Source organism: Phascolarctos cinereus, unplaced genomic scaffold (assembly GCF_003287225.1).
Source record: "Phascolarctos cinereus isolate Bilbo 61053 unplaced genomic scaffold, phaCin_HiC Scaffold_726;HRSCAF=1367, whole genome shotgun sequence".
Lineage (NCBI taxonomy): Eukaryota > Metazoa > Chordata > Mammalia > Diprotodontia > Phascolarctidae > Phascolarctos > Phascolarctos cinereus.
In genome coordinates, this window is record NW_027556098.1 from 283,844,677 (window position 1) to 283,859,239 (window position 14,563).

The 14,563-nt window shown below is 38.5% G+C and overlaps 1 protein-coding gene across 4 annotated transcripts in view; it reads left to right on the forward strand.

Annotated features, from left to right (window-relative positions):
- Nucleotides 1–14,563, forward strand: part of CUNH11orf97 (chromosome unknown C11orf97 homolog) — a 78,965-nt gene that overhangs the window by 1,852 nt on the left and 62,550 nt on the right. For all 4 annotated transcript variants that reach the window (XM_078147153.1, XM_021000709.2, XM_021000710.2 and 1 more), the window contains exon 2: nt 6,092–6,196. In XM_078147153.1, the coding sequence (XP_078003279.1) occupies nt 6,092–6,196 (105 nt within the window). The remainder of the gene's footprint in view (nt 1–6,091; nt 6,197–14,563) is intronic.

Below are 14,563 nucleotides of genomic sequence, written 5' to 3' on the forward strand. Positions count from 1 at the left end.
TTTACAAACCAGAAGATTTGGCCTGTTGTCTGTGACTTTGCAACTAGATATATGATCTTGGAAAAAGTCACTGAACTTTTCTGTATTTATAGAAGCACTCCAGCTGCCTCGTAGGATAGTACTTACAGTAAAATGAATTAATATAATATAGACTTATGAAGGTACTTCAAAAGAAATATTATTAATTCCAAGAACAATATTATTATTGAGATTATTTTCCATGGGAGTTGAAGCCAATTCATTTTCCATTAACTTTCTCCTTAAACTTAAAAAAAAAAACCCTTTCTCCCTTCACATTTTAGTAGATGTTATGTGTATTCCATAAATCAAATCAGGTATTCAATTATGACAGTCTATAAAAAATAGATGACATTTGATGAAAAATGGTTTTCAGCATATTTCTTCAAACAGACAGAAAAAGTAAATGTTCTTCCGAGCCTCTAGGACTGACAAAAATGAAATGAAAATGAAAGTATTTTCATGTTTAACTTCAGTGTCTCTCTTATGACACAATGGACCAAAAGTTTCAATTTGTCTTTGTATCCTCAGTACCTAAAACAGGTGCCTTGCACATAGCAGCTGTTTAATGAAATGCCTGTTGAATTAAATTGAATGCACTTCATGAATAATTGCAATTATTCCATTGTAAGAGGTCTAGAAGAAAACTGCTTTGTAAGTGGTGATACTCACCTGCAAAAGCAGTCCTGAAATCCACCTACTTATAGCTGTATTCTTTGCTCTTAGAATCACAGAACCTTACAGTCAGAAATTACTTTAGGTTAGAGGTCACCTACTTCACCCACCCACTCAATGCCAATACCACTTGGAATCTTAAGACTAGAGTTGGAGGGGATTGCCAAAGGGACTTAAGATGTCATCTGCTCTATCTCCCAAGTCCTGCCAATATCACACACCAGTGACTGATCATCTAGTATTTTAGTCTCTTCTTGAAAATATCCAGTAATTGGGAACATGCACCTTCTTAATCAAGCAGGCCATTCAATTTCCCGTCTGTGAAATGAAGGGGAGATCCTCTAGAACCAGAAGAGACTTTAAAGCGATGGCCCTATAATAATTGTTAGGAATTGGTTTCCTTATATCAAGTCAAAATCATCCTGTTTAATTTCTAACCAATGATTTTAATTTACCCCTGTGAGGTTAAACAGAACAAGATTAGTCCCTCTTAAACAGGATAACCCTTGAAAAATATGTGATCACATTTTCTTCTTGGGGGTAAACATCTCTAGCTCTTTTCACTGATGTTCTGAATAGTACTGTTTTGAAGACCCTTGCCATTCTAGATGCATTACCCTGGAGAGGTGATGATCCATCCACTGCCTGAATTCTTCCAGATGACAAAGAATTTATTATTTTTTTATTTTTCCATTATACCATATTGCCTCTGTTGACTCAAAACTAAACGTAATACTCTAGTTAACTAGATGAGAGTCTAGTGTAAAGTACAGTGGACGTCACAGAAGCATAGAATATTAGAATTCTAGGGACCCTAACAATTACATTTAGAAACCATCATGTTCAACCAGAGAAGTTAAGTGGCTTTTCTAGTGTCACAGTAGTTAGTGACAGAGCCTGAACTAGAACCTACATCACCTGCCTGTCCATGGTTCTTCCTATTGCATCTCCCCTTACTATGCATCTCCCCAATTAATATTTCAGTCATTCAGTGGAGCTATAATCTCATTGACATTGCTATCCCACCGAAGGCACAGTTCACCATTCCATCCATACATGCCTTCTCATTATGAACAATTCCTTTTCATGTTTTTCCACAGATCCCCAAATACAAGGTGCTAAAGATCTTTTTTTCCCATGGTTGTTGGATAATTTTTCAGTCATGCCCAATTCTACCTAACCCTATTTGGGGTTTTCTTGGGAAGGATATTTGGGTGATTTGCCAGCTCATTTTACAGATGAGGAAATTCAGGCAAACAGGGTTAGGTGACTCGCCCAGGGTCACACACAGCTATAAGTGTCTGAGGATATATTTGAACTCACTAAGATAAGTTTTCCTGACTCCAGCCTGCACTCTACCACTGTGCCACCTAGCTGCCAATATTTTTCTAGGACTCTATAAATTTAGAATTTCGGTTTACACTCAGTCTTGTCATCCTGTTATCCCTGATTACTAATACATGACTCAGCCACTTCTTCCGATCACATATTTCCTGGTATGCCTTATTTCACTTCTTATGCATAGATTATCATTGAAAATATGCTATGCCTACTGGTACCTGCCATGGGCCTCCCTATCGACCTTCCAATCAACTGAAACTTTCATTCTAAGGGATTATGTTACACCAAAATTGTACTAGACAGCATACTTACAGAAAATTTGCATTAAAAATGGACATTTGTGCCAGGAAGGAACTCAGAATTGTTGAAAGCAGTGGTGTAAAGTTCAAATAAAGATGAGGGCACTACACTATAGATAAGGATCCCTCCAAGCCACACATATTGGCTTAGAAAATCACATATTAACATTATCTGTGGTCTACTGTACTTTTTTTTTCCTCTTGTTAAATATTTCCCAATTACATTTTAATGTGGCTCTGGCACTCAAAGACTCTGGTTTAAAACATCACACAATTTTCCAACTCTAATCCAGCCTGCTCTTTTTTGCCTATTCAGTTCTGTATCCAACTACTTGTACAGATCAAATCATCAAACCATGAACTGTATACTCTATACTATAGTTAATGGAGCCCAAGATTACATTTGGGTTTTGGTTTTTTTTCTTGGCAGCTATTGTACATTGCTCACTTATATGGAGCTCTCCTTTAAATAAAACCAGTAGGTCCCTTTCATATGGATTCTTGCTAAATCAGGATTCCCATACTATACTCTTATAGTTGATTTTTTGGCCCAAAGTGCAAGCCTTTATATTAATCTCCACTGTATTTTACCTTGTTAGTCTCAGCCCATCATTCCAATCTGTCAAGACTCTTTTGAATCTTGATTATATTGGCTATCATATTAGCTATTCTTTCTGCAAATTTTTTAAAGAAATTTTTGGTTAATTTTATAAGTAAGTTTTCTCTTTATCCAAGTCATTGATTTACAAAAAGTTGAACAGAATTGGGGCCACTGGGGCAGTTAGGTGGTACAGTGGATAAAGCACCAGCCCTGAAGTCAAGAGGACCCGAGTTCAAATCCAGCCTCAGACCAAACACTTGACACTTAACAGCTGTGTGACTCTGGGCAAGTCACTTAACCCCAACTGCCTAAAAATATCTAGAATTGGGGCCATTTCAGAATCCATCAGCATTGCTGATGGTGATATTGATACCCACCTCCCAACCCAGCTAGGTAGGGCAATAGATAGAGCACTGGCCCTGGAGTTGGGAGGACCTGAGCTCAAACCAGGTCTCAGACCAGACACTTAATACTTACTAGCTGGGCAAGTCACTTAACCTCAATTGCCTCACCAAAAAAAAAAAAAGATGTATTCCCCAATCAACCATTAATTGATATTCATAAATCTACATACTTTGGTCAAATTTGTTCAGTCAGCTACAAATTCACCTAAGTGTACTATTATCAAGTCTATGTTTCTCCATCCTGTCCATGAGTAGAGATATAGGAAATTAAAGTTAAATTTAAAATAAAATTAAAATAAAAAATAGAAACCAAAATTAAAATTATTTATGTCTGTGGCATTCCCTGGATCTAGTAATCTTTTTTTTTTATTTTGAGTTTTCAACATTCACTTCCATAAGCTTTGGAGTTTTAAATTTTTCTACCCCTCCCTCCCCAAGACAGCATGCAATCTGATATAGGCTCTACATGTACATTCCTATTAAACATATTTTCACATTAGTCAGGTGATAAGGAAGAATTAGAACCAATAGGAGGAACCACAAGCAAGAAGAAACAAAACAAAACAGAAGGAAAAAAAGAGCAAATAGTATGCTTCGATCTGCATTCAAACTCCATAATTCTTTCTCTGGATATGGATAGCATTTTCCATCATAAGACTTTTGGAGATGTCTTAGAGCCTTGCATTGCTAAGAAGGGCTAAGTCTATCAAAGTTAGTCATCACACAATGTGGCTGCTACTGTGTACAATGTTCTCCTGGTTCTGTTTATTTCACTTGGCATCTGTTGATACAAGTCTTTCCCGGTTTTTTGAAGTCTGCCTGCTCATCATTTCTTCTAGCACAAAAATATTCCATTACATTCAGATACTACAGTTTGTTCAGCCATTCCCCAACTGATGGGCATCCCCTCAGTTTCCAATAATTTGCCACCACAGAAAGAGCTGCTATAAATATTTTTGTACATGTCAGTCCTTTTCCCATTTTTATGATCTCTTTGGGATACAGCCCTAGAAGTGCTATTGCTGAGTCAAAGGGTATGCACATTTTTACAGCTCTTTGGGCATAGTTCCAAATTGCTCTCCAAAATGATTGGTGTATCTAGTAATCTTGGCAAGAAAATATGGTTAGTTTTCTATTACTTGATCTTGAGGAACTTATGCTGGCCCTAAGTGATCACCCTTTTTCTTTTGTCCATCTGTATTTTCATCCCAACATGAAGATTTTACTTAGGAGATGAAGTGTAAGAAAAAAGAAAGCATAATTGTTCAAAGTAAATTGGAAGATGTTAATGGAGAGTAGAGAGAAGACAGAATTGGTTAACACTTATTTTGCCTCTATTTTCTCTGACAAGAGTGAACTTTGAACTGAGAAGGACCTAAAATGGTCATTAAGAAGCTGATATTCACGATTAGCAGAGAGATAATAAGACAGCATCTAGCTGCCCTTGATGACTTCAGGTCATCAGGCCTAGATGAACTGCATCCTAGGACACTGAAAGAATCAGCAGATATGACTGCTGGACCATTGTTAGTGAGCTTTGAAAGATCTTGGAAACAGGAGAAGTACTACAGAACTGGAGTAACGCAAATGACCCAGTTTTCAAATGAGGGAAGAAAATGAAGCCTGCAAACTATTGGTTTGTAAGCTTGGAATCTGGAGATTTCAAAGCACTTTCACTTAAGTAAAAAGTGAGACCATCTACTATAAGTCTGGGCTTGGGGGTATGGATGAGGATTAGTAAAAAAAGTTTAGAACAATATTTCTGGAGAATGAGATAGAGATTTGATCAGGATTCAAAGATCATTTTTCTTGGCAGATTAAAAAATAGAAGCAAATTAAACGTGTAACTCTGCCTTCTCTCCACCCTCCATTATCATCTTCCAACCCTTCTTGAGCCAAGGTATTACCTTTTCTTTAATCCTCTTCTTTCTCACAATACATTTCCTGAGCAACTGAAAAGAGATCTGATTACATCCTCTAAAAACTAACAGTACATTAACAGATGCTACTTAACAATCTTTGCTCTCTATCCTGATCAAATCCTATCTTATTCCCCAACAGAGATTGTTCCAAACCTATTCTTCTTTCCTTTAACAGCCAACCGCATCACAGAACCCACATTTACAACAGATGACTTTGCCTCCAACTTCTTTGAAAAGATTCAGGTTTTCCAAAACCAATTCCCTCACTTTCCCAACTTAATTCCTCAAAATTTATCAACACCCTCCTTCACTTTCTCTTTCTTTCCCTCTGGCCACAGAGAAGAAGGTATCTCACACAAAGTTCAGACTCCTTTGTGTGGCATTCTTAGTCCTTCACACTCCGTTTCCACCCACCATTCCAGCCTTATGTCATATTTCTTCCTTCCATAACCTCTAGGCTTCAGACAAACTGGAGTTTTCTGCCCCAAAATACAACTTGCACAACCCCAGCTCCACTCCTTTGCTATTATTCTCTCAGAATGCTGAAAGAAGTAGGTAGGAGTCTTGGTGCATTAAATATACAGCAGCAAGTTAAGGCTGCATGTAATGTTAACTATAATGAAAATAAGTGCCTCTGTGATTCAATTACAATGCAAGAAATGTATACCAAACTTGAGACTCTAGGATAAATCATTCGTTATTTATATGCAGGTGACATAGCTTTTAAAACAATTTTGTATTGCATGAATATGTATAATTACTAGACAGTTAAGCTGTAGCCATTTTTTTGTTTTTAATAGTAAATAACCCATTTTGTTAATGTCTTAATAGGGAAAAAATTCCTATATTGTGAGCCACATAAGAGAATTAAGGAAGTTCTCGAAGAAGAACTTTTTATTCAGAGAGATGAATGCCACATCAAAAATCCATCTACAGGTAAAGTCTATGCCTAATACTAAGCATGTATTTAGGAAATGAAAACTAAACTGGCTATTTGAAAATAGCATTTTTGCTGTGTGGGGAAAGGGTTTTTGTTTTGTTTTGTTTTTCCTGAGGAATTATAATCTCCCACAATAATTAAGTTTAAATAACCAAATAAAAGCCTTTGTGTTTAAAAATGATCAATTAAGTTTTTGTATTTAAAAAAGTCTGTTAAGTGGTAATACTTTTTCCCTTTCATTTCAAAAACTTTAATGATCATTTAGAGCAGTTTTTCAATTAAATGGAAAATATAACATATTTTGCTATCTTTTAATGAGTGTGACTATGAACATAATAGTATAAAGAATTTGCATCATCTAGATTGGTCAGTGACATTCTATACACACACTCACATGTTTATATGTTTTAATTGAATCTGATTGATAAATCTTATTGATGGTTCTTCAGATGACCATCCATAGATGTTATATTGAAACATTGCTATTATTTGAACACCTGCTTTTACATTGTTCTCCACTGCTAAGTATTCAGTATAGTCTTTGATTTACAATGTTATTGTTAGTTTTGTTAGGAAAGTTATTTTTCTGTTTTATATGTGATGTTAAAAAGTTTATTTATGTCTTGGGAGTCCAAAATTTTAATAGAAAAACAGCTCTCAAATTATCACGTATGTCAGTGGAGCAATATTATTCAATATACAAAATCTCAGTTTGCACACATTTTTCAAGAATTCATCTATCAGTGAAGTAAGGCATTCCTATATACTGTATGCTTAGTTATTAACTAAGCATACTATATGCTGTATATTTACTTGTTAACACCCACTAGAGGTCGCACAAAATATGTTTTCAAAGCAGTTGATTTGTTTACTTTATTTAGTTAGGTTTACTAAGACAGGTTACTGAAAGCACAAACCCTTTCTCCACTGGTTTATGGGGGCCAGAATATGGGGAGAAATTGGAGTGAAAATGCAAGACAGGAGCCATAACAAGGCAAAGAAGGCAAGACAAGAGACAGGCTTAGGACTCAAATGGTCCAAGGCAGGAATGAACTATGAAAGCTAATAGTAATCACATTGGAGCTAAGTTGTTGCTGCTGCTATTGTTGTGGTTCAGTTGTGTCTGACTCTGCATGACCCCATTTGGGATTTTCTTGGCAGAAGTACTTGAGTGGTTTTCCATTTCCTTCTCTAGCTCATTTTACAGATGAGGAAACTAAGGCAACCAGGGTTAGGTGACTTGCCCAGGGTCACACAACTGGTAAGTGTCTAAGGCCAAATTTGAACCCAGGAAGATGAATCTTCCTGACCCCAGGCCCGGCACTCTTATCAACTGTGCCCCTAGATGCCCCACTTCAAAAGGAGCACCAGGTACTTGTATCTTTTCCATTAGTTGAATGGTGATCCAGTATATAAATGATTTTGTAAATTATCTAGGTAGAATGTTAGTTATGTGAAAAAGCAGAGGTTTATATCTGCCTCCAGTCCAATCCAAGTTAATCTCACAAATATTTGTTAAGTGTGTAACATGTACACTTTGTCTTTTGAATACAAAGACAAAATGAAAAACGGGAATCCTCCTGGACAATACAACATTTAAATGGCTGAGTTAGACACGGGATCATGGATTTAGAGCTGGAAGGAAATTTTAGAGGTCATCCAGTTCAACCATCTTCATTATACACGTGAAGGAATGGAAAGCCAGTGACTCTTAAGGTCCCACAGATAGTGAACAGGTGGCAATGTGAATGCAAGTCCATTTGCTTTCACATCTAGAGCTCTTTCCACTGTCCCACACTGATGAACATCTAAGGGGTTTACAAAGTGATTCCCTTCCAAGCCTGGAGGAAGGCTAGGGAAAGGCCCCAACATCTGATATGGCAAGCTGAATTTGAAGAACAGTAAGGAGGCTAGTTAGTACTAGGCATAGAAGGGGACTAACATGAAATAAGCCTGAAAGATAGGCTTGAGTCAAGCTAAGAAGCTTATATTTTATTCTAGAGGAAATAAGGAGTCCCAAAGGTTCTTGGGAAGGGAATGACATAGTCAAATGTGTTTTTTGGTTATTTTGGTGATTGTGTGGTAGATGAACTGGAGCGGGGAGAGTTTAGAAGCTAGGAGTCCAATTTGAAGGCTGTTGTAATAGTCCATGCAAATGGACTAAGATAAGGGTCTGAATTTGGGTGGTAGCCATGCAAATAAAAAAGGGGATAGATGCCAGATAAATTGTGAAGGAATAATCTACCAGATTTAACAATTGATTGGATTGGCAGTCAGGGATAAAGAAGAGTTGAAGATGACTCCAACCTCTGACTGGAAGGATTGTGGTACTCTCCAAAGAGACAGGCATTTCTGGAGGAAGAAGAAGGGGTAACGAATGAGAAAGATAATGAGTTCCATTTCGGACATGTAAAGTTTGTGATGACTGGGAGGATTTCCAGCTGAGCATTATCCAACCAGCAGCTAGTGATGTGGGACTAGAGACTGGAATTAGATATTTAGATTGTCAAGTCATTTTGCATAGACATGATAACTGAACCCATAGGAGCTGATGAAATCAGAGAGAGAAAGGGCACAGAGGGGGAAGAAAAGAAGGCCTAGGACAGAACTTCTGGGGAGATATGCCACTAGAAGGACAAACATGGAGGATAGTCCAGCAAAAAGTGGGGGGGGAGGATTAAAGAAAGCTAAAAAAAGGAAGATTTAAAAAAACTTTTTTTAAAAATAAAAAATTTTGGGGCGGAGCCAAGACAGCAGAGTGAAAGCAGTGACTTGCTTAAGCTCTCCCACAAACCCCTCTAAATACTCATAAAAAATGGCTCTAAACAAATTCTGAAGCAGCAGAACCCACAAAAAGACAGAGTGAAACAAATTTCCAGCCCAAGACAACCTAGATGATTGATCAGAAAGGTGTATCACGCTGGGAGCACAGCGTATAGTGGGAGCGCAGGCCGCAGGGGACCTGGAGCAGGCCTCAGAGGAGTGAGTCACGGGCAGCTGTGGAGGTTTCCAGACTCCTCAACCCATTAATGCCAAAGACAACTTAGAAGGTCAGTGGGAAAAGTCTGTTTCTGTTGGTGCTGAGAAAGGAAGGCGGGGTCTCAGCTTCATTCCCCAAAAGCATGGTCCTGGGGGGGTCAGCTGCTTCCCGAGCTTCTGGCCGACAGACCGAGGGGGAATCCAGTGGCTGATCAGAGAGGGATTGCAGGGATCTCTTGGCCAGTGCTGAGGCAGGAATCTCTTGCTTTGCCCGTGTTTGTGAGAAGGAACGCTGGTGTGGTGGAGCTTGTAGGGGCTGTGGAGAGGAACCCCTCCTCACAGTTACAGGACAGAAAGGAATACTTGTGGTCACAGGCCAGGAAAGGAGTAAACACCTTGCCCCTTATCATACCACCTTGCAAGAACTGAAAATTTACAGGTACCTACAAGTATCTCTGAAAACAGCTGTACAAACCCCTGAACCTTGGGACAGTACATTCTCCACATTGGAAGCAGACTCTTACCTTAACAAAGAGTTTAAAACTTAAGTAATTGGCCGGGATCATGAGCAAGCAGCACAAAAAGAGTCAGACTATATTATCTTACTTTGGTGACAAAGAAGATCAAAATATACAACCAGAAGAAGACAACAAAGTCAAAGCTCCTACATCCAAAGCCTCCAAGAAAAATATGAATCAGTCCCAGGCCTTGGAAGAGCTCAAAAGGGATTTTGAGAAGTAAGGGAAGCAGAGGAAAAACTGGGAAGAGAAATGAGAGTGATGCAAGAAAATCATGAAAAACAAGTCAACAGCTTGCTAAAGGAGACCCAAAAAATACTGAAGAAATTAACACCTTAAAAAATAGCCTAACCCAAATGGCAAAAGAGGTCCAAAAAGCCAATGAGGAGAAAAATGCCCTAAAAAGAAAAATTGGCCAAATGGAAAAGGAAGTCCAAAAGACTACTGAAGAAAATACTTCCTTAAAAATTAGAATAGAGCAATTGGAAGACAGTGACTTTATGAGAAATCAAGACACTGTAAAACAAATCCAAAAGAATGAAAAATTAGAAAACAATGTGAAATATCTCATTGGAAAAACAACTGACCTGGAAAATAGATCCAGGAGAGAGAATTTAAAAATTATTGGACTATCTGAAAGCCATGATCAAAAAAAAGCCTAGACATCATCTTTCAAGAAATTATCAAGGAAAACTGCCCTGATATAGTAGAACCAGAGGGCAAAATAGAAATTGAAAGAATCCACAGATCTCCTCCTGAAAGAGATCCCCAAAGGAAAACTCCTAGGAATATTGTAGCCAAATTCCAGAGTTCCCAGGTCAAGGAGAAAATATTACAAGCTGCCAGAAGGAAACAATTCAAGTACTGTGGAAACACAATCAGGATAACACAAGATTTAGCAGCTTCTACATTAAAGGACCGCAGGGCATGGAATATAATATTCCAGAGGGCAAAGGAGATAGGATTACAACCAAGAATCACCTACCCAGCAAAACTGAGTATAATCCTTCAGGGGAAAAAATGGTCATTCAGTGAAATAGAGGACTTTCAAGCATTCCTGATGAAAAGACCAGAGCTGAATAGAAAATTTGACTTTCAAATACAGGACTCAAGTGGAACATGAAGAGGTAAACAGGAAAGAGAAATCATAAGAGACTTATTAAGATTGAACTGTTTACATTCCTGCATGGAAAGATGATATTTATAACTCATGAGACCTTTGTCAGTATTAGGGTAGTTGGAGGAAAAATTATATGTATGTATAGACAGATAGATAGATAGATAGATAGATAGATAGATAGATAGATAGATAGATAGATAGATAGATAGAAGGCACAGGGTGAGTTGAAGATTAAGGGGTCATATCTGGAGAATAAAATTAAGGGATGAGGAGGATTATACTCAGAGAAGAAGAAAGGGAGAGGTAGAATGGGGTAAATTATCTCACAAAAAAAAACAGAAAAGTCTCTTACAGTGGAGGGGAAGCAGGGGAAGGTGAGAGGGAATGAGTAAATCTTATTCTCATAGGATTTGGCTTAAGGAGGGAATAACATACACATTCAATTGGGTATGGAAATTTGTCTTACCCTACAAGAAAATAGGGGGAGAAGAGGACAAGAGAGTAGGGGGATGATAGAGAGGAAGTGCAGACTGGAAAAGGGTGTAATCAGAAGTAAGTACTTCTGAGGAGGAACTGGGTCAAAAAAAGAATAGAATAAATGGGAGGGCAGGATAGGATTAAGGGAAATAGAGTTAGTTTTTCACAACATGTCTACTATGGAAGTGTTTTGCATAACTGCACGTGTACAACCTATATTGAATTGCTTGCCTTTTCAATGAGGGTAGGTGGGGAGGGAGGAAGAGAGAAAATCTGAAACCTAAAGTTTTAAAAACATATTTTAAAAAAGTTTTCAGATGCTATCAGGAAATAAGAAATACAGGAAATGGGGTACAGAAGTCTATCCTGCCCTACAGGAAAATAGAAGCGGGAGGGGATAAGAGAAGGGGGGAAAGAAAGAAAAGAGGGCAGACTAGGGGAAGGGATATTCAGAATGCATGCCATCTTGGGGTGGGGGAAGGGTGAGACAGGGTGAAAATTTGGAACTCAAAAACTTGTGGAAATGAATGTTGAAAACTACAAATAAATAAATTTATATAAAAAAAAGTTCAGTTCACCAAAAAAATAAAAATAAAAAATAAAAAATTTTAAAAAAGGAAGATTTGGAAGAGCAGCTGTGGGGAGTATAGTGGAGAGTTAATTTGGAAGAATAAAGGGATTATTGTGCTTCAGTGAACACTATAAAACAATGCAAATTTGTGGTGGGTCAGTTCGCTAGTTTGAATACTGGAAAAGAGTAGGCAGAGATAATGGAGGTTAGATGGAATTGCAATTTGACAAGATGTGAATGGAGATAATGCAAGGCTGTGCTATGCATCCATTCATAATAAAGAAAAAACATTGATTTGTAATGGTAAGTTTCATCATCCTGATAAACAAATGCAATCATATGATCAGATAAAAGAAATGAAAATTGGAACCAGAAAAATATGTGGGATTCCAAGAACAAGGAAGAATTCAGTAGATTTCAGTATTCCTAGTAACTTCCTGAAGTTCTTCCTTCCAGAACTCTTTGTCTCAGTGGCATAGAGATAATATTAGACTTTCACTTTGGAATCAAAAGATTCTTCACTACTGACTGAGACACTGTCTAAGCTTCTAAATTTCTATATTCAAATTTAGGGTTATACTTATTCACTTTTCTAAATCTCTCTTTTTTTTTTGTTCCTAATGTATGATTTGAAGTGGGGGATTTCCTTTATGGAAATTCCCCATCAGAGCAGATTGGCAACTCGTCTATAACTTAGGAGTCTTATGCTTTCAAAATCTTAAGAGTATGTAAGCTTTTCCCCCAGCTAAGTCCTGCAAAGTTAACTGTTATGAAACTAGTGAATGCTTTGAAAAAAGGGGGCTTAAAAATTCTCATTTTCCATAGTTGTAGACTGGTTTTTCTCTTGTTCTATGTTTAAGTCTTCCTTCATTGCCTTATTTTGGCATGGAGTCTGGGTTCTCAAAGGCTATGCCAGTGGACCACAAGGTCTGGCAGATTCTGCCATGCTGGAAAGGTCTTAGGTATGGGCTCCTGACAGTCTTTACGTTTATCAATCAAACTCTAGTCTAACAGCTTGGAGAGGTTCATCACCAGGTAGAGTACAAGGTGGTAGTGTTTGGCCATAACACTTCTCAAAGATCAACTATCAAGTCATTGAGCAACTGCAGTATGTATCAGTGAAGAGAATAAGCAAATGACAAAGTATTTCTCTTGTTCACAACATATCTGGGACCTTGGTACCTTTTGCAATGAATTTGAAAAGGTTTTACTAAATCAATGAACTGTTAAACGTCTCCCATTCAACAAGAGAAACTACTGGGAGAAGGTCTGGTATAACAGAAAACCATTGCAGCTCCCCTGGCAAGCAGGGGGTTGCTCAGACCTGGCAGTGTGAGGAGTGATCTGAGTTAGTATTTAGGTTACAAAGATGAAGGCATCAGGACCCTGCCTCTGTAGAAGCATCTCGCTCACAGGCATAATGTTAACCTTCAACCTATGACCTCAATATACCGGTCTAGGGCCTTGCATCCTGGTTCTCCCAGGAGAAGAGCCAAGTAACATTCTCTTCCTTGTCAGCAAAGCAGTGTAGGGACTTTGCTTATAAGGGTGAGAATAATCTCCTAGACAAGACTTTTAACTTCACATTTCTGCCCCAGATTGGAAGGCCTTAGAGAAAAGGTGGTACAGGGACCAGCACTTCTGCTGGAATGCTCAAATACAAAATCTTCTGTTTGACATTCAAAGTCCTTCATAACCTAAGGCCCCCTCCTCCACCCACTACTTTTCCAGTCTGCTTACACTTTACCTTTCCCCCACTCCTACTCATACTCTGCCATCCCAGGACACTGACACCCCCCACCCCCAATCCCACCCCCATGTTCCTCCACAAACAAAAATACTTTATCTCCCGACTCCAGGCATTTTCACTGACTGTCCCCCATGCCTGGAATTCTTTCCTTCCTCATTTCTGCCTCTAGGTTTCCCTGTCTTCCTTCAAACCCCAGCTAAAAATCCCACCTCTACAGAAGGCCTTTCCTAATCTCTCTTCTAGTTCCTTCCCTCTGTAGAGTATTTCCTTTTTATCCAATATAGTCATATTTTTGTACATTTTTTTTGCATGCTGTCTCTCCCATTAGACTGTGAGATCCTTGAGGGCAAGATCTGTCTTTTCCCTTTGTAGCTTCAGTGCTTAGCACAGTATATGGCATGTAGTAGGTGTTTAATAAATGCTTATCAAGTGACTGACTTTAGTGTACAAAGGGACAGAGGAAATAATTGGAATGACCATAAAAACAAACCATTCCTTCGAGCAAAGGACAAGAAGGAAAACCCTTACTACTGAACATGACAAGCTTGGTGTTGTGCTGAACCACTGACACTGGGAAGGTGGCTGACCAGCTAATGGTAGCCAGGCTGGTACCTGCCCTGAATGCCAGCTGATAGAGGGGGGTGTCTGCACTCAATTCCCACCAGTCACATTTAGAGAGAGGCCAGCTCGCTGTCCTCCTTTTCCCTCCTACTAACCCTCTCCCTACCAGAAGACTTTTCTCTAAGGCACTTATCACATTGGTATCTTCTCCTGCCCTTCCTAGGCCTGCCCTAGGGCAGAGATTGTCTATATAAACTCTATCCCCCACCCAACCTCAGGGACATAGCAGGCACCTGACAAACATTTGTTGAATGTACAAACAAGTGAAATAAAGGAATGAGTGAATTTAATACTTGAGTACCTAAAAGAAAAGACATACTTCTTAAA